Source organism: Triplophysa rosa, linkage group LG24 (assembly GCF_024868665.1).
Source record: "Triplophysa rosa linkage group LG24, Trosa_1v2, whole genome shotgun sequence".
Lineage (NCBI taxonomy): Eukaryota > Metazoa > Chordata > Actinopteri > Cypriniformes > Nemacheilidae > Triplophysa > Triplophysa rosa.
The window spans coordinates 10,553,632-10,580,337 of NC_079913.1; the positions used below are offsets into that span (position 1 = coordinate 10,553,632).

At 36.3% G+C, this 26,706-nt stretch overlaps 1 protein-coding gene across 2 annotated transcripts in view; it reads right to left on the reverse strand.

The window, feature by feature from the left end:
• Nucleotides 1-3,680: 3,680 nt before the first annotated feature.
• Nucleotides 3,681-26,706, reverse strand: part of lin7a (lin-7 homolog A (C. elegans)) — a 33,252-nt gene continuing 10,226 nt past the window's right edge. The window contains exons 3-6 of one of the 2 annotated variants that reach the window (XM_057323767.1): nt 16,105-16,176; nt 12,518-12,727; nt 10,425-10,636; nt 3,681-5,252 (exon numbers count right to left, since the gene is read on the reverse strand). In XM_057323767.1, the coding sequence (XP_057179750.1) occupies nt 5,192-5,252; nt 10,425-10,636; nt 12,518-12,727; nt 16,105-16,176 (555 nt within the window). In that variant the 3' untranslated portion in view covers nt 3,681-5,191. Of the gene's footprint in view, nt 5,253-10,420; nt 10,637-12,517; nt 12,728-16,104; nt 16,177-26,706 lie in introns of both variants that reach the window. The other variant, XM_057323768.1, reaches the window with a different exon arrangement.

Genomic DNA, 26,706 nt, shown 5'->3' on the forward strand with positions numbered 1-26,706 from the left:
AAGACAGTTGATAGTGTGATGAGTTCGATGTTTAAGAGGGAGAGAGGAAATGAGCCTGTTTGTTTAATGTAACAAATGTTACACATCATTCACACCTTAATACCATTGTCATGAACAAATGGCCACATGCTGACACTTCAAGGTGCTGTTTGCGTCATTGTGTGTGTGTGAGTGTGTTGAAGAACATTTTCCTAAATCTATTGTTTGCCTTAATTTCTCACAGTAAAGGAGATCGTGGGTATACCCATTGTAAGATGTGCCAATGGGTAGACACTATTGTCTAGAAACTTCAGAATTTGGTGTATGGTATACTCCACAGAACTTCTATAATACAACTATAGAGCATGTTCTTAAAACTGCAGTTTTACATTATAATGATAAACTACTTTGATGTTAGGGAATCAACAAAAAACCCCTCTTAACCCTGAGGTCAGAATAATACTTTTTAACCTTATTTAAAAATCACATTTTTGAAGTCTACACAGATTAGGAGCCAAGTGTCATGCAGTAATGCATTAGGGTATCTATGCTTTGACTAAGAGATCTTCACAATGCTTTAAGCGCAGCAATCCATGGATTCAATTTCAGTAAGCAATCCTGTCGCCCACCTGGCTATTACTTGAGATGTAATGGGGGGAATATACATGGCTAAAGCTCTACTATTATCCATTAAACATTTCTAGATTTGATTTATGTTTAACACTTAAGGATTTATAACCATTATGGGTTGATTAAAGACAGTCACACTTTTTACATTAAAGTCACAAAGCTGCTTATAGGGTAAATAAGACGCTTCACCCATCATTTAAAAGACACGAGATTAGTTGTCAACCCAACATTAAATAGCATATTGCATGGCCTTCAGTAAAACAGATACCGTATGAAACAATTGCACAATAACAGTTATGAAGTAACATAAAAATATACAAAATTACCGATTTGGCCAATTGTAATTAATAGATTGTATCAAATTAAAACAAATAAAACATGCTCCAACTTTACTTTTTTTTAATTAAAACAAATAAAACATGCTCCAACTTTACTTTTTTTTAATAATTTGTCATGAGAACACTTCTACATAAACATACTTTATTGTATTTGTATATTGTTCTTTTTTAATATGCTTCTGTGGTTTGTGTGCTTTAGTGTGTTTACCTGAACAATTTGCCGTTAATAACAAGGATTTTCACATGTTAGTGAAGTAGGTGTTTGATCCTAAATATGCCTTTGTGTTTTACTGACTTCAAGGAATAAAACCGTCGTGACCAGTATCCTCATTAACTGATAAACTGCACTAACGAATATTGGCCACCAGAGGGCGTTATTTCCCCAACTCAATACAGGCAGCTGCTTGATTGTGTGTGTTCGTCTGGCAGTCGACTTGCCTTGTTAATACACTCTTAAGCATGTATGAAATACAAGCTGAATTCTTTCATTGCAGTAGTTAAATAGTTATTAATGAAGAGCATCTACTGATAAGCAGAGTGCAGTAGGTCTACTGGTTCAAAAAAGCGATGGGTTAAACATTACGTAACGATACGTCATTTATCTCGCAACCCAACAACACCTCACCTGTTAGTTGCCAAGTCTGAGTTTGAACAAATTTAGCACACTGAAAAAATATATACTTACTGTATATAGCTTAGAGATGTTAAGCAGTTGTTTCATAGTCAAAATGTTTTTGTGCTATAGAATAAAATAAATGATTACAAAAAAACCGACCAATGTTAATCATTTATAGAAATGTTTGGTAACAATTTACAATGTTGTATTTGTTAACATTAGTTGTTGCATAAGAACAAATTGTAATTACACAAAGTTCCTGTATATTTTGACCAGTGCTTTTTTATTTCATACTTGTCATGCTTGTTTCATGTGTTTATTTTAGGTTTTAATCCATTCATCCATTCTTTGAGTCATCTTATTCCCTGCAGGGTATTGGGAGGACTGGAGCCTTTCTCAGCATCTCAGGCAGGATGCACCCTGAATAGATGGTAGGATTAAAATGTTCAAATATTAGATTTAATGGGTATACTCAATAATGTTCTTCTCCATCATGCCCCCGTCGTGTCCCATATCAATCAATTATTAGCTAGTAACATTTGATACCCAATTACACAGGTGGTTACCTTCAACAGACAGACTGATGATATTTCATGATGGGTGGCCAGCGAGGCAGTTTTTACAAGACCTCACAAAGAGCAAAGGAGCCAAATAAATATTCTAGAGCATATCATAACGTTCATAGGTGATTTTTTTTTAAAAGAAAACCTTATATTTCTACGTTTTCCAGCTCAACAGTTTTTTGTAATCGTCCCTTGGGAGATGGCAGTCCAAACTTGAAGGTTTTAATGCTGTTGGTCTTGATAGAATACAAAGTGGCCTGTTTAGCTGGGAGTAATGTTACACAAGTTCAAGATGTATAGCCTTCGTTTAAAATTCACCAGATCTACAAATCTAAGTGCGATCCAAGTTGTTGTCAGGATTTTGCTCAGCCTTGTGGATTTTCAGCCTGAGAAAGTCAACATCAACAGTATTTATGTGCGCTACAAAGTTTGTTTACCTCTTTAGTACAGATTTTGCGCATCTGACATTTAACAACGCTCTTTTTTCCATTAACCACTTCTGTTTAGTTTTAACAGTCAACTATTATTAGAGAATACAAGGTAAAAATATACCATTTATTATCATTGCCGTATTAAGACAAATTTTCTGAAATTAAGTTATGTCATGAAATATTAATGATAAAAGGGAACCGGGGTACAATCATGAAACAATCTTTAGTTCTTCGTTTCCAGAAACCAGAGTTTTGAAATGGCAAACCACACCTTTCACAGCATACATTTAAGATCACAATCCATTTTAAAGAACTAGCAAGTTCCAGCATTAATCTTACTGAGGTTCACATGGGTTGTTGGTTTATTTAGCAGTCCATTAGATGCTTGATAGGCGTAAAAGAATAGCACTTTCTTTTTTATCTTAAGGGTTTCAAAATGACAGCTACAGTGCTATAGCATGGTTGCCAGGTTGTTAACATAATTCATTTTTGTAGAATAATAGTGTTACATAGGACAAGTGCATGAGGATCTTTGTGCATTAGACTCATGTTTTATTTACATTAATATTCTTAAAGTCCCCCTGTGGTCGATAATTTTATCCCTTAAAACTAATCTTTGACCATTAAAATGACATATTCAAATGTTTTTTCTTGTGAAAATAATTTTTCCTGTCTTAAAATAGAATGTAACTCCAGACCACAGCTTCATTAAGTATATGCAGATACATGAATATGGATATTAGCCCCGCCTCCACTCAGTCGCACTGGGCAGATGCAGACGCTGCTAAAACTGAAAGTGAAACTGAGAGCTGACACAGCAGTGTAGCGATTGTTTCAGCCCGAATCTATGCGCCATCTTTGCATATTTATTCTTTAAACTGCTGATCCAAAGGGCTCAAATGAGTTGATGTGATTGGTTACACGTTTATGACGTCATTAACTTAATTAACGTTTTATGAAGAATATCCTCAGCAATGGTTTAAAATGATTTGCACGTGGTTTGTCTTAAATCACATTAAAAACACCACATAAACATATAAACAACATTCAAAGCTTGATTTTCACCACAGGGGGTGTTTAATTACTTTTTTGTGAACCTTAACAGATCTAGTGTATTAAAAATGCAAGAATCGAAGCATTGTACACGCACATATATTTATTTATACAAATATAATATGTATAACAATTGCATATCACTCGGTAGTTTTTTTTTTCTCGCTGTATAATAAGATCAGCTTTTCCAGCCTCAAAAATGCAAGTCTTTAATAAGAAAGTCTGTAAGTAAACATATAAAAGGGGAAGAGATCAATTGTAATGAACAGAGTAAAAGTCAAGGAACAAATCAACTTCACAGCTTTGCATGGTTTTGTCTTATAGGATGACACGTTTACATGTTACCCACACTTCAAGTTTACTCAAAAACCAACCAACAGAGTTAGTTAAATATCTACCAAAGTCCTACGCAGTAAAACCATCAAATGAAATAACAACACAGATACAATATTACCTTTGTTTACTGATTAACTAGTTGCCCATGTACAATTTTGCTTCTATCAGTATTCAACTAACAGTAAAACAGCATTGCAATGAATGGATATTTTCCGGCGTTTGAGGTCATAAAAATGCTTTTTTTTTTATTAAACAATGCAATGGATTAATGATTTCTTCCTAAATTGATTGTCAAAACAGGACAATGCTTTCAGTGAATACGTAAAATGTATACATTCAGTATATAAATAACAGCATGATCTTTTAAACCTCTGACATCAACTAGAAAATATAACTTTAAAAGAATAAAATGATTTGTAGAGTTCACATACTGTATCTGTGTTTAACATTCGACTTGTCCTCACATATACTTATCTTTCTATAATAGCAATATTTATAATAATATTTCTGATTTGGATTTTAATTTCAGTAGTGACTGCATCAAAACCGTACCCGCCATACAAGATGCTCAATGTAGAAATGAATCCCTATCGGTGCCACTCCGTTCTCCGTTCATTCTGTGCAAATGATGTTTGTGGCTTGTGTCACATGGTGCATAAGATACAGTTTAATTCATTTTTATGTTCCTAAGATTCACCCCCTCCCATTTAAGTGAACTTTCTATTCATAATTTATACAATAAAATGTGACAAAACAAGTGTTATTGCTAAATCTACTTTCTTTACAAAATAATCCTTGCTACAGTGCGGTATAAAATACCTCGATGTTCTCCAATTAATGACATCCGACGTAAAAAGCGCTTTCTATTCACAGAAACACAAGCATCAAAAGAACCCGTCAAGAGGATACTGCACAAAGCTGTGGCAACGGAAAGGAAACGATAATAAAAACGCTTCGGAAATACATGTCAAGTAAACACGTTATCACAAAACTACAAGAAGGACATTTGAAGAGGGTCACAACTTGCGACTGGATCCAGACAACTGAAATATGAACATTAACTGTAAAACCGTGTACCCGGAGCCTTTCTCTGTGCTGTCACATACGTTTTTCCAAGCACCAATTTGGGACACAGATCATGGAGTTTTAACCTTTTGAGTTGTAGGTAGTACATTGAAGGAGGATAGTCTTTACTGGAGAACAGTAAGGGTCCTCCTCCGTGATCTCTTCTTGGATCTCCTTACATCATGCTTGGGAGACCGAGCCTGTCTCACCTAGTGTCCTCTTTTTCTTCTTTTGAAAGAGCCTGTTGAAAAACATAATGACAAAAGCTGAGAGACAAGGTTAGGGTATTTCTTCACATTTTCTTTATCTTAGGGGGAATTTTGCTTCATTACACGGTTACAGTGAAGAATATGTAAAGCCACAAAAAATGACATAAGTAGAGGCTGGAATTGACCTGTCCCTCCCATGTGAGGGAATTTTTGTGCTCTTCTTTTTTAAAAATTCATTTCTGGTCTCAGGCAAAGCTACCGTCAAACGTTTTGATCGCCTCCTGGTGGCTGGCTGCAGTATAGGTCATAAGCCCACCCTCCCACCCACTGGTAAACAAGTGGTGGAACATGAGCAAAAATCGAATTACACTTTAAATATATTTTCCTAAAGATGCTTTCTGTCAATGTAGTTCATTCTTATCATAGATGTAAGTTCAAGTGTTTGCTTCAAGCTTGGTTTTAGTATTAGATGGTTTCGGCGGCAACAACAGAAACAAACGTTATTTGGCACAGAACGAACTTCCGGTAGACCACCGCGAAAAAACTGTTTAGTAGTTTTCATTTAATACAATACAATTAATTTAAAATAATAATCTAAAATATTTATATAAATTCATACTTATATAAATTAAAAATAAAATAAATTGTTATATTATAACCAAACACAGACTGGAGGTTAACTTCGGGTCAGGCATGTAAGTCCGATAAAAATGTAAATAATATTTTAATTAAAATATGTTTTAATGCATATTTTTATGTTATTTTACAAACAACTTGTGAATTTGCAGTCTTTATTTGTTATTTGACCTTTATTACTGTATTTAAAAAATACAAGAAATTCCATAATGACAATGAACTGTTTTTAGGGCGGTTAATTATTATGCTTTTTACGATGTATCGTAATGCTGGCGTGAACGATTCTGCATCGATGCATAAAACAATAATCTATTATTAAAAATCAAAATAGAATATGTGTGAACGGTTACTGTTTTTATTGTAATAAGAGTATTATTATTATTATGTCTTATTATCTTGAAATCAATTGAAATTCATTATCTGTAAATGTTGCTTTTGACATAAACCATATAACTACATCTTTCCACCTGTAATTTCAGTGCTTGCACGGTTGTGTCTCTCACCTCCGAGTAGGACGAGAAAGAGCTACAACAGTTTAAGGGAGACAGACTTGCTTGTGCGTTCATATTCAAAATTGAGGAGGCAGATCATCATGATATCGATTCGTTGACATAATAATCATGATCGCATTGAATCGTGAGACCCAATGACGATTACCATCCCTAGTTTTTTTTTACAGTGTAATAGCCGTCCTTAAAGTAGGTAACAGCTTTCTATTAAAATCATCTCAACTGAGTCACTTTCAAAGCAAAACAAAGGCCGACTGTATCTTTTTGAGAAGTCCTATTTTACTGAAAGATTGTAGACCAAGTTGTAGTTGTCTGTTATGCATCTGCGTTGTGTCATATTGTTGTCTGTTTCTTTTTTAACATTTTAATTGATATTGTACAGCACACTGATCAGTAAAATATAGCAAAATAGACCTGACTTGTGTGTTTGCGATTGAGTCTGTGGGAATATGGCTAAAATGTAGAAGCGGAGAGTGCTATTTATGTTGTATGCCGAGACTCTGGCTATGAAGAGCGTTCTAAGTCAATTACTTGTGAGGTTTCTTTTTCATTGAAACAAGGCAGCTTTCTATGTAAACAGCAAAGCAACTGACTACTTTTAGGTTCTGAATAAGGCATAATGCATTCAACATATTTGACAACTTGTTGTAAGGTTGACAACACTGAATGTTAAAACGTTAACCATTCCATCATTATTTCTTGGCAGGTTTAGAAATGATAATCTATTTTTGTTGGCTTGTATTATTTTTCTATGTCTTTTGACCTGCAAGCTTGAAAAAATACTGTTTTCTGCCAAATCTTGTCTTGGACTGTGGTCTGTGTGCAAGTCTATGTGTGTAGTTTGATTCTGGCAGAGCGCTGCTGGTCACCGTGGCTTCACTTTAATTCGGTACACTGATCTTGATAGGGGATGATCCAGGATCAACTCTCTCCCAGTGAATTTTCTTACCCGGACAGACTCAAGCCAGCAGCTCACAAGCACAAATGATTTCAGTCACGGATTTAGCCTGAGGTGATACGGAACTAAGGACTCCTAGTGCCCATCGGGTGATAAGCATACAGGTATTCGTGGTGTTTTTTTTCCTTTAGAGTGGGTACAGCTTATAGCTTCATTTTAGGCTTGGCCGGTTTCTATGGAGTGGTTATAGTAGTGCCAAGTATCTTGCTGCTCAAAGCTAACTGCAGTGAGGCAATGAGGCGGGAGATAGGCTGAGTATCATTAATACAAAGAGATGAGCTTTGCTCTGTCTGGGAAGCATTGTGACTAATAGAATTCTCTCCAATTCTATTTGCAAAGAGGAAGGACGACTTGAGGAAATGAGAGTGGTGTTATTTCTGAGAAAGGTTAATGGACTCGGAAAGGATTGAATGCACTCTCTTTTAAATATAAAAATGAGGGCACTGTAATAGAAGCTGATTTATGTAATGTACACTGTCAAAATGATGTGTCGACTTTACTTAAAATATATGTACACCATTTTTGCACCATGCAAGGTTTATTCAACTTAAGGAGATTTTAAGTCAAAATAACAAGAAAATCTTTGTTGCGTTGACACAAATATATAAGTTTGCTTGACCTTCTTGACTTAAAAAATTATGCAGCACGAGTTCAATCAACTTACAGTGCTCATGGAGGCTGTACTTAAATATGTAATTCATTTACCTTAATGTTCGTATGGCATAGTGAAGTGTATTAACAAATAGTATTGAAATAACTGATGACTGATTTGATGTCAGTCATTGAATGATTCTCCACAGAAGCATTATACTGCATTTGTGTGTCTTCCTTAGTGTGGTAAGAAATAGGATGGGTTGAACAGGGTCTATGCTTACCAAAGCAAACACGAATCACCTGAATGGTAACTTCACAGAAAACGATTATTCACAGCCAAACAACATCAATAATACTAAATACATCTTAAATTGTGTTATACATCTTATTAACATCTATATAAATTCCCCATAGGTGCTTATTATTAAAAAAAAGCATGAATAATCTTTTCAGGCGCAAAGGCTTATGTGTATTCCTCACAGCATTTGTACTGATAATATTAAGTTCATTGGACTGGAAATGTATGTTAGGTTTACTTAATTTGAACTGTAGTTTGCACAAAAAAAATCCATTCACTTTATGCATACTTTTGAGCTATTTATATTTTTGTGTTGCATGAACAAAGGATTTTAAGTTAAGCTAAAATTAAATATAAAAAAATAATTTAATATTTTATTAATTTAAAAATTAATTAAAAATAAAGTTAAGCTGTTGTTTTTGTTGTTATTTAAGTAGAAGCTACTTAACATAATACAATATGGTTGTTGAGACAACTACTAATCACTTTTTAGAGTGTATATGAGCTTTTATATGAGTTTTATGTAAGTTTACTTACACATAATTTAGAGGATGATATAATAATACCATGTGAAAAAACTTGTCTATGGCTATTCTAGTCTGGTCTAGCCTAGTATAGTCTATTCTATGTGTGTTCTATTCCATTCCATTCCAGTCCAGTCTATGTGACAAAAGCTCAGCTCTTGCCTGTTGCCTATATATAATGCATTATAAATGAGTTTGAAAGGAATAGTTTCCCCACAAATATTTTTCTGTCATTATTTACACAATTTAGGGATTGACATAATACCATGTGAAAAAAGTTCTACACTTGCCTGTGTAAATCATGCATTATAAGTGAGTTTGTAAGGAATAGTTTTCCCAACAAATATTTTGTTGTCATTACACTATATGATGTTTTTTAAAGTCAACTTATCCTTACACTGACAGTTTATATTGACTTTGCCTGTCCTGAAATACGAAACACTGTATAAATAATCTATATGAAAAACATAATATAGCATAATGAAGCATCTGAAGGGTTTTATGGTGTTTCTTGTTTACAGTCTTGAGACAGGCACCATTCGTCCTGATAAATAGTTTAGATTACAGCTTTAGATCGACTGCTTTAGATAAATATTTTCAATATCACCTTGATTTATCCTTTTGTATAATCAGAAACCAGAAGCAGCCTTACGCGATAAGAACAGTAGGCAGGCGACAGCATGACCATCACTGAGAACAACAGCTGATTCTTATTCTGAGAGGTAAAGTAAAATCATTTGAATTGATGGAACAAAGTTTGTTTTATAAAGAAAATTGCAGGAATTTTACAGGCTACCATCTGAAAAAGTATTTTAAACTAATTCCTTAAATATGACCGCAAATAAAGCAAACATACCTTACTTTTGTCTTACTTTTTATTTTGATCTCAGAAACATAATCTCACTGTAAATTTCATATTTGCATGAAACTAATCCTTTAAATCACAACAGATTTAAACATTGAGTTGGCCGCGTAAACACCACTGCTCGAAAAGTCTAAGTATGCATAATACCCACTAGGTCTTACCGTGCTCTTTTTTAATATGGTAACTGGCTCATCCTAACACATGCACACAAATGAGTTTTGAACAGATTCAGATACAGTCACTTCAGTCAGTATTTGGAAAACAGCAGCCTGGATTTTCTGAAAAACCTCTCATGTTGTGTTCGCTCAAAGAAAGTCATGCATTTTTGAGAAACATTCGTGTAAGTAAATAATGACAGAATGTTTCAGAAGAACTTTCCTAAAGGTATAAAAATACCTTTATAATGCATTTTTAATGCATGGTTTCAGTTACAGGTTACAAGAAAGTAAGATTTACAGGTTTACAATAAGAAGACCTTCAACACTGTAATATAAAGAATAATGATTTCTCATCTAAGCAGTTCTTTCGTAAAGAATAATCGTGATCTCTAAAACGTGACTTTAAAGTGCACCGCCTGATTCGTGAATCCTTCTTATTCAGCTTGAATGCCCGTGTGATGTCATAAGCATCCCGCGCCAACCCCTTCGGTTTATTCATTATGACATGACAACTAAGCATCGGACACAACAGCAGTCTGTTCCACTGGTGACAGGCAGCAAGCGGTACTGGATCATGCCTGTCCTGTCATTTCCCACAGGACCACGGGTCCATGTGCCGCCCCCTTGAGGTTACCCTTAAAGCAATGAAAAGCCTCACCTACGACATGTGGTTCTGCTGGGCGGCCAGGTTCTGCTGTTGCTGTTGCTGCATTAGGAGCTGCTGCTGTTGGCGTCTACGGGCAGTGCGGAGCTTCTCGAATCGGGCCTCCATCTCCTCCAGGACTTTAGGCGTGTAGCGCACCACCAGTTTGACGCTGTCCCTGGCCGCTTTCAGCAGCTCCACCGCTTTCTCGTGGTGTTCGCCCTCCACGCTCTGAGGAAAATGAAAGCACGAGTCATTTGCTTGTTTATTCTGGTTATACAGCCAGGAATCTACAAGTGCTTTCAGCTACCTGATCTCAGTTTTTTGCATTGTCGCATTATATAATACTGTTATTTTAAAGTTAGTTCACCACAAATAAAAAAGGGTAAAGGGTAGTTCACCCAAAAATAAAAATTCTGCCATGTCTGTGGAATACAAAATAAGATGTTTTGAGAAATGTCCATGAGTGGTTTTGTGTCCATACAGTGGAAGTCAATGGGTGCCAATGTTATTTGGTTCCCCGACATTCTTCAAAATATCTTCTTTTGTGTTCTGCAGAAGAAAGAAAGTCATGCAGGTTTGATGAGTAAATGATGAAAGAATTTTTGGTTGAACTATCCTTTTAATGTAGTTGACATTTAAACAGACATTCACTCTAGCGCCCCCTTGGGGTCTAAAATTTTGCTACTGAAAACGCAAAATGTCCAGCAGTTCACATTACTTACATAAAGTTCCCAACCGAAAGCTACTTATATCATATCAAGTTTCTCTCTTAATGGTTTGCTAAACACTCCTGCAACTTTATTAATTTCCTAACTTAAAGCTTTGTTAGTTTAGAACTGCACTGTGAAAATGTCTCACAGTGATGAACTTCCAATTAAATTTCACATAAGAGAAGCATTCATTTCCAATTATCTCAGCAGCTGTAGCGTGTTTGGTTTAATAAGAAAATGCTCATTGAAAAACGTTTTCTTATTACAGTCTCTGAGGCAAATTAATTCTTTCTGAAAGCCTTTTAATCAACAAAGCAGTGGTAATAAATTTCTGTAATCTCAAATTATGCCTTAAACTCAAATTCTAGAAGAGAAAGGCAAATAAACTGTTTTTAAAAGAGAAGTCTGGTTTTAAAATAAAATTCCAGTCAACAAAGCATTCCTTTCTGGCTATGCTGTGACACATTTGAAACATTTATAGTGAATTATGAACAGAGGAAGTCTGACGTCTGCTCTTTACAGGTTTAAAAATAGTTTTGCTCCCAACTTTAGATCTAATTGATCTAATATTTGTTTTAAAAAATGTCGAATTTTGCTGTATAGAGCAAGAAAAACATTTCTAGTGACATCTACTTTTAAATCCATCGTCCAATAGGTCTGCTGGATTAATAGCTGCAAGAATTGATTTATCAGCCTTGTAAACATGATTGGAAATGTTTGTTTGTTTAGATAAATAATAATAATCTGACTCCAATGCAGACTGAATTGTGTCCTCCGACATGAAGAGTCATGTAAATGTCAGAGAAAGTAGTTGTTCACAGTATATTTTTTCAAGGTTAAACTAAATAAAAAAAACATTTCCTGGATACCCTAGTAATATTAACATTATAATATTACGTTTTTTTATATTTTCCCGTCCTCTAATCGAAGTGTTACAAACAAAACATGATTTTGAGCATTATTGTTTTATTGGCAACAATTTTGTAGAATTCCCCTTGTCCTTCATATTTTTTATGGTATTACTTCAACTGAAAAGTTGCAGAAACTTGGATTTTTTTATTTCTCTTAAAGTGTTATTGTACGAGTTGCTTTGTGTGACTCTAAAAGATTTGATATACAGTAACCTGCAAAATTAATATGACATTTAAAATGATCAAAAAATGATAAACAACCAGCTTTCTGTCCCTCGAGGAGAGATAAATAATTTCAGCTCTTAATTTGCAGCGTTTTCCTTTTAATTTTCCTTTTAACTTGAAGGTTTGAGCTTGAAGAGCAGGATAGTTGAACATATTCTTTAATATCAATACTTAAATTAAATACATAATTTACAGAACCCAAAATTTTGTTTTTTTAAGTTAAAAAGATTTCAAATAGCCACAGAAAATACACTGGCACTCACCACACCGTTGACTGACAGCAGCTGGTCTCCTCTCTTCAGACCCCCGTGCCTCTCGGCCAGGCCCCCGGGGATGATGCGAGAGATGTAGATTGGAGAGTTTTGCTCTTTACCGCCCATTACGTTAAAGCCTAGTCCCTCCTCTGTCTTGGGAAGCTCCACCACTCGCGGGTGTGAATGACCCTCGCTGGCCGCAAACGCCGCCACTGTGGCCTGACAGGGAACAAATGATCAGTGTGATTATGAGAAATGAGATTATGACTGTGATGTTTTTATAGACCTATATATCAGCTAGAGCGATTAATTGGACAGAATTTTAATATGATATGTTCATTTATCAGTGCAGCAGTTTTGTTTCCTGAGCAATAGTACTTTATATAGCCTATATGTGCATTATATTGGCTGTTATACAGCCACTTTGATCTATCAGCATTGACCATTGAATCCCTCGCGATATTTTTTCAGCATCCCTATTCCCTACTCAACCCCAATTCCTCCCATGATGGAATTTACGTCATTTTATTGTGTAATATCTATCTATTTTTGCTAAGATTGCATGGGCAGGTGAACTCGTGAATTAAGAGAAAAATTTGTCAATTTTCTTTGTGTAGCACCTGCGTGTCTGCATATCTTTTCCCAGTTTCCCATTCACATCTTAAACTTTTTTTTAATAACACCTTGCAAGGAAAATGAGATTTAAACATTTATATCAGTGCTACACTTTGAATGCACTTGGTCTGTGGATGATGAATCCCGGAGCGGCCTACTGGAGCTCTATTGCTGCAGGGCATCCCAAAGGGCGACTGGCACTTTAACTTCCGTTCTCCATCCAATTTATGTGCTATCGATTGAAAACGCTCCCAATGGCACGCAGGCGTGAGCCGTTGGCATCATGCTAATTGACCTGATCCTGCATTCTACGTGCTTTTCTAACCTGTAGTAGCTTTTTTTAAGTAACCAAGCAAAGTGCTTTGGGGGAAATTTGAGGCGTTTGTAATTGACATCCTGTTTCAGAACCTTAATTGTTATGATAATTTCGCTCATCTGGGGAGACTTCGTGGAGCATACTAATTTAACAAGGTACCAGGGAATCGATGTATCTGAAGTATATTATCACAACATCGCTCAAATGTACGCTTAAAGGTTAACAGTTTGTTTTTAACTGTTTCGAAGTTCACATCACTGACAGTAAGAACAAAGTATAAATAGTAGCAAGTCAGTCCCATTAAAAATCCATTATATTGCTGTATCAATGACAAGAGCGTCGATTCATTAAAATTCCGAACATGTACGCCACACATGAATTGCCATCCGATCAAGAGATTACACAAAGATCCATCTATCCATCATCATGAAAGTGTAATGCCACATTATACAGTATGTCACCTCTCAAAGCTTTGCCCTTCGTGTATGGTAAAATAACAACAATGACAGAAAATAAGAACTGTAGTAATTAAAAATGTAAGTAATGTTTAAAGGGGTCATTTTTATCATATTTTATATTATTTAACTTTTTTCCAGGGTCTCCAAATAGCCAGAATGTGTTTTTAATAATATAATATAATTATATAAATAATAATATAATGAAATAATCTGAAACATTAATACAAAATAAACTTAGATGCGAGTAGTCGTGCTCAATTTTGACCTTGGAATTGGTCTATGGGTTCAGTATGAAAACGTTTTTATCCATCATGCATCGTGCAATACATTTTTGCAACTACATAATACAAAATTACTCCTTATGATATGACCTCTGCAGAGCACATTATAATTGTAGATTATTTGTTCAGACGCGATGACATCTCTGAGATAGAGATTTAGAGAACACCCTTGATACAGCGAGCATCTTCTGTTTTAACTCGATTTGCACGGTTAATAGTCTATTATGCTGAACACAAGCCTAGTTGAGTTTAAGAACACAATTACTTCAGCACCCACAATAGCGGCCTTTGAGCTATTCAGTGATGGTATATAGGGTACCACTCAGCATCCTTGTAGTATGTAGTATCTGTAGTGCGTTGTGCTTGTTTTCTCTGCCTATTCACCTCTTTGCCTTTTGTTTCTGCTGTTGGCCAAGCGCCCTGCTGGCTTGCGCACTCACGCAGAGAGAGATGGTGGGGTTGGGGCCTTGTGTGATGGCAGATGGCCTTTATGTGGCAAGTCACGTGTTTGGCCAATCAGTGTGCAACCTTCTCTTAAACCAGTGCTGTGTGGTGGTGTGCCTAAAAATATTCCACTAAAGATGTCTCTTTTTTCGCAAGAGCACACTTTTTACACATTGTATGATTTTTGAAAACAACCTTGAAAATGTTCTTAGATGACAGTAGCTGTTTCCCCCCAAAAATGAAATTATCTCATTATATACTCAGCCTTGTGTTGTTCCAAGCCTGTTAGCTGTTGAAAGTAGTTTTTCTTTGTTCAATATTGCAACAAGAATTGTGTCATAAAACAGCAGCTCATGGCTGTCAACAGACACCAAAAAAGCAAACTATGACTAGTGTGTTGTCTTCCGAGTCTGATACCGCATGATAACACTGCAACAGTAGGCATTACAAATTAAATTGCCCAGTTTGTCTGAATATGGAAAATGTAATAATCACAGATTAATTATTGTGATTCAATGGAATAATATGATCAAAATATTGTCTTTCTGCACTACATGTGTTTGAATCTGGGTCCAACATGGGCTAGACTTTCAGTGAATAACCATTTAATTTTAAGTTTGTTTCTCACACAAAGCTGTCAAATGGCTTTAGAAGACTTCGAATGATGTAGTGTTTGAGGATGTTGTCTCGACACAAAAAAAAATGTTGTTGTAAAAGTTTTGACTTTTGTGATTTCAGAACAATAACACCATATGGGTTTGGCCAATGACATTTAACACAAGTGACATTTAATACAAGACTGAATAAATATTGGCATCATTTTAATTTTTGGTTAACAATTCTTTTAATATATATTTCCTACAGGTCATTAGACTAATGTGATTATTATACGCAAAGTATGCTTTACTTTTTACGTGTACGCGTGGGTTAGCGTAAAATGCACGTGACGCATATTGCGTCATTAGAATAGTATGCGTGTACTGTATGCAAACTGCACGTTAACTGCGCCGAATCACCACAAGACAATAAAGCTCTTTCTGATTCTGACCTGCTTAACTACTTACAGTCCAAAGTATAGTTGAGCCGTCCGCGCTGCCCGCATGATGTAATTTTCCATCCGTGTGCAGCCCAATTTTTGAGACCGCACGGACATAATGCGTACAACAGCCCATTGCGCATGTGTCGAGCTCGTCCATCTGCGCTCATCCGTGGTTGAGTATGCTTTGGAAGCTCTGCACGCGTGACGGAGACAGACGCGTAAAGTTAACTATACCCACCCCTTAACTGTTCCTAACGGACCCCTATAAGCCGGGATTTGTCACAATGCGCATGTGTTGAGTGCCTTTGTACAAGTCAAATGAAGTATACTTTGCAAGGCTGTGTGTTACTTTTGCCCATAATCAATACATGATTAAAAAGGTTGCGCAGATAGAAACAGAGATTTGAACAAGGAGGACATGTGACACGGAAGGTCAGACCTACCTTAGCCGTGGCACGTGCTTGATACTCCGGACAGCCATTCACTGTTATCGTTTCATGCATGTATTGATAAACCTGTAAATTTCAGAGAGAACGAGAGATTTCAGTTATGTTAAATAGTACAGTTGTACAGTTTTCCATTTGATCCAAAACTACCCAAGAGCTCCTGATCCTTCAAGCCAGCCCATGAATTCATTCTGTGCTTTCCTGCATGCAAAAGCAAACCTCTGCAAATTCTGAAATGTTTGTCGATGCCTTTGCATTTGCTTGTTTAAGGCACAGATGCTTGCGTACAGAAGTCACTTCATGATCTTAAACCGTCACAACTCCGTGAGAACAGCTCACACCTCTCTGCCTTTCTACCAAAAGCTTTTTCTCTTAAAAAAACAAACATTCCTTTTTCTTTCCTCTTTGTTTTCTTATTACGTTTTCCCCCACATCTCTGTAGCCGCTTTTACATTTGTACTCTTCTGAGAAATTCTGAAGCTTTTGCACTTCTCGTGTTACTATCTTTGAATAAATTGCTTTTGGCGTAGCGTTTCACATTTGTAAGTCACTCCGCCTAAAATAATTTGCTAAATGAATAAATGCAAATGACGGAATAGCGATTGATATTCCTCATCATGAATGCTGAAACAGTAGGTGTCACAAATTAAATTTGGACAGTAGCTCAATGTGGAAAATGTAATACATGACAGATAAAGTTGCAGTGATTCAATGGAATAATGTGATCAGAAGCCTCTCATCCTGTTTGAGATTAATACAATATTATGCACAGTGTTGGGTAAGTTACTCTGAAAAAGTACTAAATTACTAGTTACTAATTACATATTCAATAGTGTAATTAGATTACTGTACAAATGACTCTCTCCAAAAAGTATTTAGTTACTTATTACTAATTACTTTCTATATCCTACATCAACCTTGATTAGTTAAGTGATTGAAGGATAGACATGAAACGGCTTATTTAATTCATTCAAATAAATAATATTAAACTACATAAAGTTGTATTATTAACTGACCAAAGCATTACAAATGTGAGAATTATACATTAAAGCACAGATTTTAAAGTTAGACTCTGAATTTTGATGTCAGTTCCACTATTGCACACACATACTGTATATTACACAAAGTATTTAGTTTAATTACATCAAAAGTAACTGTAATTAAATTACAGAAAAAATAAGAGTAATCCCTTACTTTACTTGTTCAAGGGAAAAGTAATTAAATTACAGTAACTAATTACTTAGTAACTAGTTACACCCAACACTGATTATGCATCACTTATGTGTCTGTGATCTTCACGAAAGGTCCCAAACTAGTATGCCTTACATTGTTTTATTTCAACTTCATGTCTTCATGTCTGTCTTGTTTTCAGCTTTAAAGATCTGTTTCTAAAGTAGGTTTCTTAGACTATTACCTTGGAGTCTTTCGTGAATTTGGGGAACTTGTGTTTATCTCATTAGTCAATGCTTCTGAAACACAGCTGTTTCTTTCTCTGTGATCTGTCAAGCACCTTGGGCTGAATCTTGAGCTGTTTTCATATATTCCTACCGAGACACGGCATGATGAAAGACCTTTAAAAGACCTCTTTCTATGCAAGCTGCCGTGTCGACTTTAAACCACTCAATATACAGTAAACCTTCTCAATGAGCAGGTGCACTCGGGTGGCCTTTAGAAGCAGCTTAACAAAAAGGAAAGAGCCTGCTTAGTGTCTGTGATTTACAAAATAGCGTTCGGTGCTAAAGAAAGGTGCCATCCTGGAAGTGAAATATGCTTTACTCTGAGAGCTGTGCTATGCAGAATCTTCTCCAGAGTGTTACTTTATTTACTCAAAGTTGTTATTTGATGTGTCTGACTTGTCATCTTCTTAAAAATACAACATGTTTTGGAAGTCCCAAGAGGCTTTGCAGCAGCTGCAACAATTGTTGTGTTAAAGGAACAGTTCACTTAAAAATGAAAAACTCTGTTATTCGCACCTTTTTTTGCGTCTTTTTTTGTATGTAGAACACAAAAGGAGATATTTTGAAGGTTTTTCAAGCTTCTTTTTTGCCCAACGACAGGAAGACGGAGGCACTGGGGCTGTTTGTCTTCATTATGGACAAAATAGTATTTTCTTGCTTTTTCAGCCCTACTCATTGTATGCTTGAAATGTATGTAAATGTTTAGAAAATAGCAGTGCAATCTCTTTTTTCTGTTCATAGATGTAGTCAAGCAGTTTTTAAACAGCAAATAGGTAGTTGACAAACTGTGCATGTGGTGTGACATTTAGAAAAAAAAACTAACAATGAAGATACATTTCTCTTAGGCTATTTAATATTATAAATATTAATATTAATAATATGTTATTGGTATATTGTTGCTTGTGTGTATTATTAAAGCAACAAATACAACCGAGACCAACATATAATACCTAAAAATCCGAGCACATTTAAATAAATCTAATATTTATAATGGATGTACAATATGTGCCTTTTAGAGCTTCAAGATGTTAGGACATGGACCTTAAGTGTCTAAATGTTTTTGTAAAAATCACCATCAGTAAATGATGTGAGAATTTCCATTTTAGACTGAACTATTCCTCTAATACAGTTCATTTGCTGCACTTCCTTTTTACCTCCTTTAGTATGTCTCATTCGATGCCTTTAATCAAGAAAAAATAACCGATTTACTTTTATCCGCAAGAAAGACTGAACTTAAACAGATTTGTGAAGGATCAATGCAGCCAGACAAAACAAATCAATAGATTTAAGACCCAAGTTAGTCTTTCAGAGCTGCACCTGCGTCCCTGCGGCTGAGGAATAGTGTGTCCTGTAATAGCTTCTTGGAAAGCATGAATACCAATAAAGGTCAAGTTTTTTACATACTGTATGTAATTTTATAAACCGGTTTCAAAACCAGCTTGCAGTTGAGGTGCAAATCTGATTTGAGTTTAAACACAAAAATGAGAAGATATAAAAGCCAAAAAAGAAAGGAGATATTTTTCGAAGAATGTAACCGAACAACGGCGGTACCCATTGACTTGCATTGGTTTCATGTCCATACAATAAAAGTGTATAGGTACCGCCGTTGTTCATTTTTCATTTTCGGGTGATCTATCCCTTTGAAGCTGCATAGATGGGGACGTCACATACAGTATGTGAAATATTGTGCATTTACTTAAATATTCAATGCCACTCAGGACAGTGAAATAAATGTGCGCGCACAAGGTTCACAATCTTGGGAAACAATGTATCACATACTTCAGTGTTGATTCTTGTGCACAGTGGATGGAAAACAAGATTCTGTTATGACAGCTGCCTTAACTTGGCAGGTCAGCGGCTTTACTCTGAAGTTTGAAGAACAAAGCTCTATTTTGAAGTTTTTGCTTTGGAGTCTCTTCCTTCCCATTTGCTTCAAAGTGAAATGTTTCCTGAGAAATTGAAAATCGGAATCTCCAGGGCTATCCTAGATTTGCTGTAAGCCATAACATTACACGTTGGAAAGAGACGAATAGCATTTAAAAAAGATTTCAGCACAAAAAATCGGCTCAAATGTCAAAAATATCATGAAACCAAAAATTGTGGCATCGCTATTTGTGGGTGTGGCCACATCTCGTGATTCATGGGCGAGTCCATATATTTACTGTAGTACAGCTCAGCAGCATCTATTTATGATACAGAGTTGAGAAAAACAGGCCTTGGGAACTATTTTTGGTCACTTTTATTGGAAAAAAATTTGTTTGCGGTTGGCAATGTCTTTATTAATGCTGTCAGCAGGGCTACTGGGGCTCTTTTTAACAAATGTGACCCTGGACAACAAAACCAGTCTTATGGGTCAATTTTTCGAAATTGAGATTTTTACATAATCTGAAAGCTGAATAAATAAACTTTCTATAGATATCTGAGTTGTTAGAATAGGACAATATCTGGCTGAGATACAACCGTTTAAAACTCAGGAATCTGAGAGCGCAAAAAAATCAAAATATTCAGAAAATTGCCTTTGAAGTTGTTAATCAGGAGCACTGTGGCAGACCATCCACTCACAAAAATAAAGTTTTTATATATTTAAGGTAGGAAATTTACAAAATATCTTCATGGAACATGATCTTTACTTAATATCCTAATGATTTTTGGCATAAAAGAAAAATCGATAATTTTGACCCACACGATGTATTTTTGTCTTTTACTAAAAATGTTCCCGTGCTACTTAAGACTGGTTTTGTGATCCAGGGTCACAAATAGTCTGCCTTTCTGGTCATGATAGTGCCCTGCCTTCAATAATACACCTCCATCTCTCTCCTTCAGTCCTGTCTCAGCACTGGTTTCTGCCACGTCTTGAGGGAGCTCTCTTTTTAATCTCAGCTCGCCAAGGGTTTGGTCAGCTTTCATTAACCCGCATCTGTTTTACCTTACTGGGAGCTACACACGCACACACAGGTGTATTGCACCTGACTCCTCTGCCAAACAGTGGAAAAACCTGCCCACAGGACTGAACGACGGGCTTCCTGTAACCATGGAGCTCTGTCTGAGATGAGAGAGATGAAGGAGAAGAAAAGGCGAGAGGTGGACCTTATGCTCTCGTTTGAAACAATTTTCTCTGGAACTATCAGGAATGAAGTACAAAACAGGACTTGAACATCTTTTCTGTTTTTCAGATAATAGTTTATCCAGCACTACTGTGGCACTTTTACGAATGGGGTACGAGATAGGGCCAGAAAGTCCTTTTTTATGGTAGTTTATCTGCCACTTCTTTGGTGCATTTATAAATGTTTGAATGCGGTATAAAGTAGGGTCATAAGGTTGTTTAAATTCATATAGGGTACACAATCCCAGCTAACATTTTAATTTAATTTTAATTTCATTCATTTTTTTTTATTTCTGAATGTTTTAAATGTTCCACTAACAATGTAAGAATAACATATTTGTGTTAACATTTTCATAAAGGTTTTAGAACATTTAGCCATGACATATAATGTTGATAAAATGCTCTTTTAATGTTACTTATGTCAGGGGTTTTCAAACTTAGGTCTGGGGAGGGGCCTCCAGAATGTTCTAAGGGGTCCCCAGAACATTTTTTTGAGAAACAAAAGACTATTGCAGTTTAATTTCTACAAACAATATGTTGTCTTTATTATATCACACTATACTATTTGTCTACCAGTTTAAATGCTTCTTTATACAAAAACTATGTTACTATGTAACGCTGATAGAACATTAGCCAAAGTTCTAAGAACGCTTCCATTTAGTTGGGAAAGTGTCCGAAAATTGGAGTTGGATTGGCTGTGAAGTTTCTCATTTGCAAATTCATCCAACAAGAGTGGCACAGAGTCTATTACTTACACTTACAAATTTACTATTCATAAAGAGAGAGTCTGACGTCTCTGACCCCCCGCAGTCATTGATTGACTGAGCTCTCAGTTGATAATGGCCCTGTTGTCGTATCCCTCTGAGATCTGCGTTTGGAATCATGAGCATGTTTGCAGTGGTAATGGTGTCTGACAGTCTGAAATGCCAGACTCATCATTATCACAGCAAACAACATAAACATTTCAGCTGAAGTTATTTTTAAAACATTTTACAGTACCTTGAAAAAAAAGGCAATTTTCCCTGTTGGGGAAAGTAATAGTCAGAGACTGGATGAACATACAGAAATAACAGAAAGTAATTGATGATAGAATTTTCTTTTTTGGGGTGAGTATCCCTTTACTTGTCAGTAGTTCTGGTCTTCCATTGTTTTATGTCTGTGGCAAGTTTTCGGTTCTTTGATTGTTTTTGGATGAGAACGATGCAGTGTGTCATGCTGACATTGTTCCTGCCACTGTTGGTGCTGTAAATTAAATGGACGTTGTGTCGTGCGGGTGTCCTCGCATACCCTTGTTAGGGGATTGCAAGAGACAGATTGTGCCATATGATACCGTGCGCGTTTGCCGGGCCATGAAATGAGCTCACGGGGTATCCGAGCACGGCTCGGTAAAACTTGGGCTTGATCGATGCTGAGATTGTGAATTGATGTCCTGCTGAAAGTTTTATTACATTAATGCACTGTTCTCATGGTTGATGATATACTATGATGCTACAAAAAAAGCAAAACGGTACTTTATTATTCATCTGTTGCGTCATCTGGCGTGTAGCTCGATTAAATTACTCTCGTATGCAGTCTAAAGCACTTGGATGGCCACTTCAAGTTTTGGCACATTTTTTTCAGTTATGAGCGTATCAGTCTCCGGCGGTACAGACTGTCTGATGCATATTATGCACAAATAGGTCAAAGTTATCTAAAAATCGCAAGCTATATCGGCTCATATTCATATCAATGACAACATTTTGAACAGAAAGCTAAAAAAATGACAATGACCAAAACATGATTATTAAAAAAATGCCACACTGAAGCCCCTCCCTAACCACACCCCTAAGCCTAACCATCACTGGCACAAAAAGCAAATCATACCAAAATGTACAAATGAGATTGTACAAATTCATACGAATTAGCCATCTTGTAAAATAGTTACGAATTCATGTGAGATTGCGTTGGAATAAGTTTATAAACTTATTTTGGAACCGACCATACATAAACAGAATGCAAACAAAAAGGGACCTTCTGACTGTCCAACCATACTGTTTTGTTTGTTTAGAGGCGGGTAAAACTGAAATTGATTCCACAATAATTGCACAGCATTGTCAGTCAGACTCAGGACGGCCGTATGAAAAAAAACCCCCAGATTGTCAGGACCTGAATTAATCTCGCACAATGTTTCAAAATAAACAACCGCACGGTTACACGTGTTCGGCCCACTGCTGACAAAGAGCACAGCTGTGGTACGTCATACAAAAAGGCAGCATGTAATCATCCTTGTAATAATAAATAAAATAAACAGCCTAATTAACAAGATCTCTTTCTTTTCTCTGCCTGTGGTGCACAGCGCCCACACGCGCCCCCTACACAGGAAAAAAAGCCTTTTCCACCAGGATGATGCTAAAGCTCACTTAGGCAATATCATGCAGAAGTGTCTGACAGTGAGATAAAGTGGATTGAAAACTATTTCTAGCTGTTTACCAGCATGGTTCCCGTATTCATGGGCTGAAATAGAGGTTAGGGACATTCTTAAGTGGTGAGGATGTTGCCCTGGAACTGCACTTAAAACCCAGTGGCCCAGGTCAACTGCAGTCTCGGAATATTTGCATTTGTAAAAATTGCTCGTAAGAAGCTGGGAAGCACAAAAAAGAACAGGCACTGTTCGACGGTATCTCTGCCCGACAGACACCTACTGCCATAAGAACTGTGACGCAAACCCGTCACTAACGTCACGCTCGAATGCTGCTGAGATTTTGTTCCATAATCAAAGATTTCTGTCTGACTGTCTGTCTGTCTAACTGTTTATCAATTTCAATTTAGGTGTGCTTTATTGGCATGGCAAAGTGTACATTCGTATTGCCAAAGCATTTGCAGCTGGGCTGCGTACAAATAGTGCAATATGTAATACAAACAAAAAGAATAAAATAAAATAAAAAAGTGTGATGTATGTAGTGCACTTAAGGTGGTTTATAATATAATATATGTAAATATATAAAAACAGAAATAGAGTATAGTTTAGACAAGATTTACAAAATCAAAATATACATGTGAGTAGCAGAATAAAGGGATATAATAATATAATGTTATGAACATATATTGGAAACATCAGGTCAGGACAGATTGATTGTTTTCTCTTGTGTTGTGACAGGCAGGCTAACACACAGCAGTCCTTGTGTTCTTCTAACAGATACGCCAGTTTCTCATCGTTTGACAGACTTTCAAACGTCTGGTGTACGGATTTGTTTTTTCCATAGAACACTGTCCGTATATCTGTGTATTTTGTGCATTCTGTTCAATGTTGTTGAGATCACAGTGTGGACACAGTCTCTGGTCCTGTGGCAGCCATGTTTGTCTGTGTCTGCCCGTCTCTATAGTGAGTTTATGTCCACTGAGTTTGTATCTTGTCAACATGGCTCTTTTAAGGGCCAAATAACATTGCGTTTTACTTTGTTGTTTTGTTTGGGTTTCCCAGTGAGTGATATAGTTTTGTTTCATTTGTGCTGTAATTTGGTTGAGTTTGATTTTGTCAGTATTGTTGTGGTTGAGAGCATCAGTAGATGTTAGGACTGAAGTTCTGGACCAGCTGACAGAGAGGATTCATTTCTTTGCTCATCTCTTGGTGTTTCAGGGCTTTAGAATGATATGAGTGAGGGTCACTGTGTTTGAGATGTTGCCCTTTTTTCTATCTATATGATCAGTGGATATTTGCCTAATTCCGCCCTGCATGCATTGTTTGTTGTGTGCCGGCGCATTTGTGAGATATTTTTACAGAGTTCTGTATGCAGGCTCTCAATTGGATGTTTTTCCCATTTAGTAAAATCTTGATTTGGATTTGTCAGTGGACCCCACACTTCACTGCCATAGCGAGCAATCGGTTCAATTACAGATTCTAATATTTTCGGCCAAATTCTAATTGGGATTTCTATAGGACATTGACGTTTGATGGCATAGAAGGCCCTGCGTGCTTTATCTCTCAGTTCATTCACTGCGGGATTAAAGTTTCCTGTGGATGTGATTTTTAAACCCAGGTCATTGTAGTGTGGTGTGTGTGTTACGGGGTTTGTGCCTAATGTAAATGTGTGTTGTGATAGTTGGGATCTGGATCTTTTCTGAAAGGTGATCATTTTAGTTTTACTGAGGTTAACAGTCAGGGCCCAGGTCTGACAGTATTGTAGCAGGTCCAGGTTCTGTTGTAAGCCGTGTTGAGTGGTAGACAACAGAACCAGATCATCTGCATACAGAAGACATTTGATTTGTGAGTCGTGTAGAGTGCGGCCGGGGGCTTCAGATCGCTCTAGGATGGTTGCCAGTTCATTGATGTAAATATTAAGCAATGTTGGACTTAAGCAGCAACCCTGTCTCACTCCACGCTCCTGATAAAGTTATCTAGTCATCATTGGAGTTTGGGTTCCTCGCCACAGCAGTGCAGTGTTGGCATGCTCACCGGGAGACTGCATTTATTTATTTATTAGATATTATTTATTATAATGATCTTGCTTGGTCTATAAACACCATGCACTGTGCTGTGTTTTACCTTTCTGTGTTTTTCTTATTTGCTCCTGTAAAGCTGCTTTGGAACAATGCACATTGTGAAAAGCGCTATATAAATAAAAAAATTGAATTGAATAGTGCGTTTTGTGCTGATTTTTATGCCGCATTTACTCTCGGTGTACATTGATTTATTAAGGTCATAGGTTTTACCACCTATGCCACTTTCAGTTTGTAAAACAGTCCTTGGTGCCAAATTGTGTCAAAAGCTTTTTTCAGGTCAATAAAGCATGCATATATTTGATGATGAAGCGTGTAAATATGATCAGACAGATAACTGTTTTTCTATCTGTCTGTCTGTCTGTCTGTCTGTCTGTCTGTCTGTCTATCTATCTATCTATCTATCTATCTATCGCTCTCTCTCTCTCTCTCTCTCTCTCTCTCTCTCTCTCTCTATCTCTTTCTCTCTCTCTCTCTCTCTCTTTCTCTCTCTCTCTCTCTCTCTCTCTCTCTATCTGTCTGTCTGTCTGTCTGTCTGTCTGTCTGTCTGTCTGTCCGTCAATCAATCGATCAATCAATTAATCTGTCTGTCCATCAATCAATTAATCAATCTATCTATCTATCTGTCTGCCTGTATATCTGTCTGTCTGCCTGTCTATCGGTCAGAAGGAACATACAAAATGATCAAATATATATCTTGAATATACTTTAAGTTTCTTTGAATAAAAGTGAAATGTTAAGGCATTGTGTAAATACAGGACTGAGATTTAAAATAAATGTAAAAAAACAGAAATTAAATTTGAGATTTTCTGTAAATAATGACTTATTTCATTCTTTTACTCACACCTTTACACATATGTAAGGCTCCAGAAAAACTAAATTACTATTTTGTTTTACAGTTTTTCTCAATCGCTATGGCTCATTTCTCAAATGAGATTTTTTTTCTCAAAACAATAAGTTTGGGTCTCTGAACAGTTAGTTTCTTGTTCACATCAGACTCGGGTTTCTTATTGATTTAGGACAAATTGCATGTGTTTTGGCAAAAGGTTATTTACAATTCTCAACAATATGCGCAATAACTAAAAGCATATAGCTTGTTGATCAAAACTGAATCTCTTCAAAGCTTCTGAACATTCTTTCATCGTGTGGACCATCACGTGCAAAATGATCCATTCAGTTACCTAAATCTATAAGGCATATTCTGTGAATATCTATGACATGGGAAGTTTGTAATGTCCGCTAAATTGGCAAATTGTCTGCATATTGCTGTAAAACACTAAATACAATCAACCAACCAATCAAGCAGATTTGGAAGCATATACTGTATATGGATCTGTTTGTGCCCACGGCACAATCACAGTTTTTTAAGGATTTTTTCAGCAAGGAGGTGGAAAGTAAACGACATCGGCCACAACATCAGATGTTTCTGTTAGATGCCATGAATGCTGCTTGTGATGACATCACAGTAATCACTGTTGGGGATGGTTAGACCACTCACAGAGATTTTCATAGATGTAATTTTGTATAACATGTCGTTTACTGTAACTACATGTATAAAATATT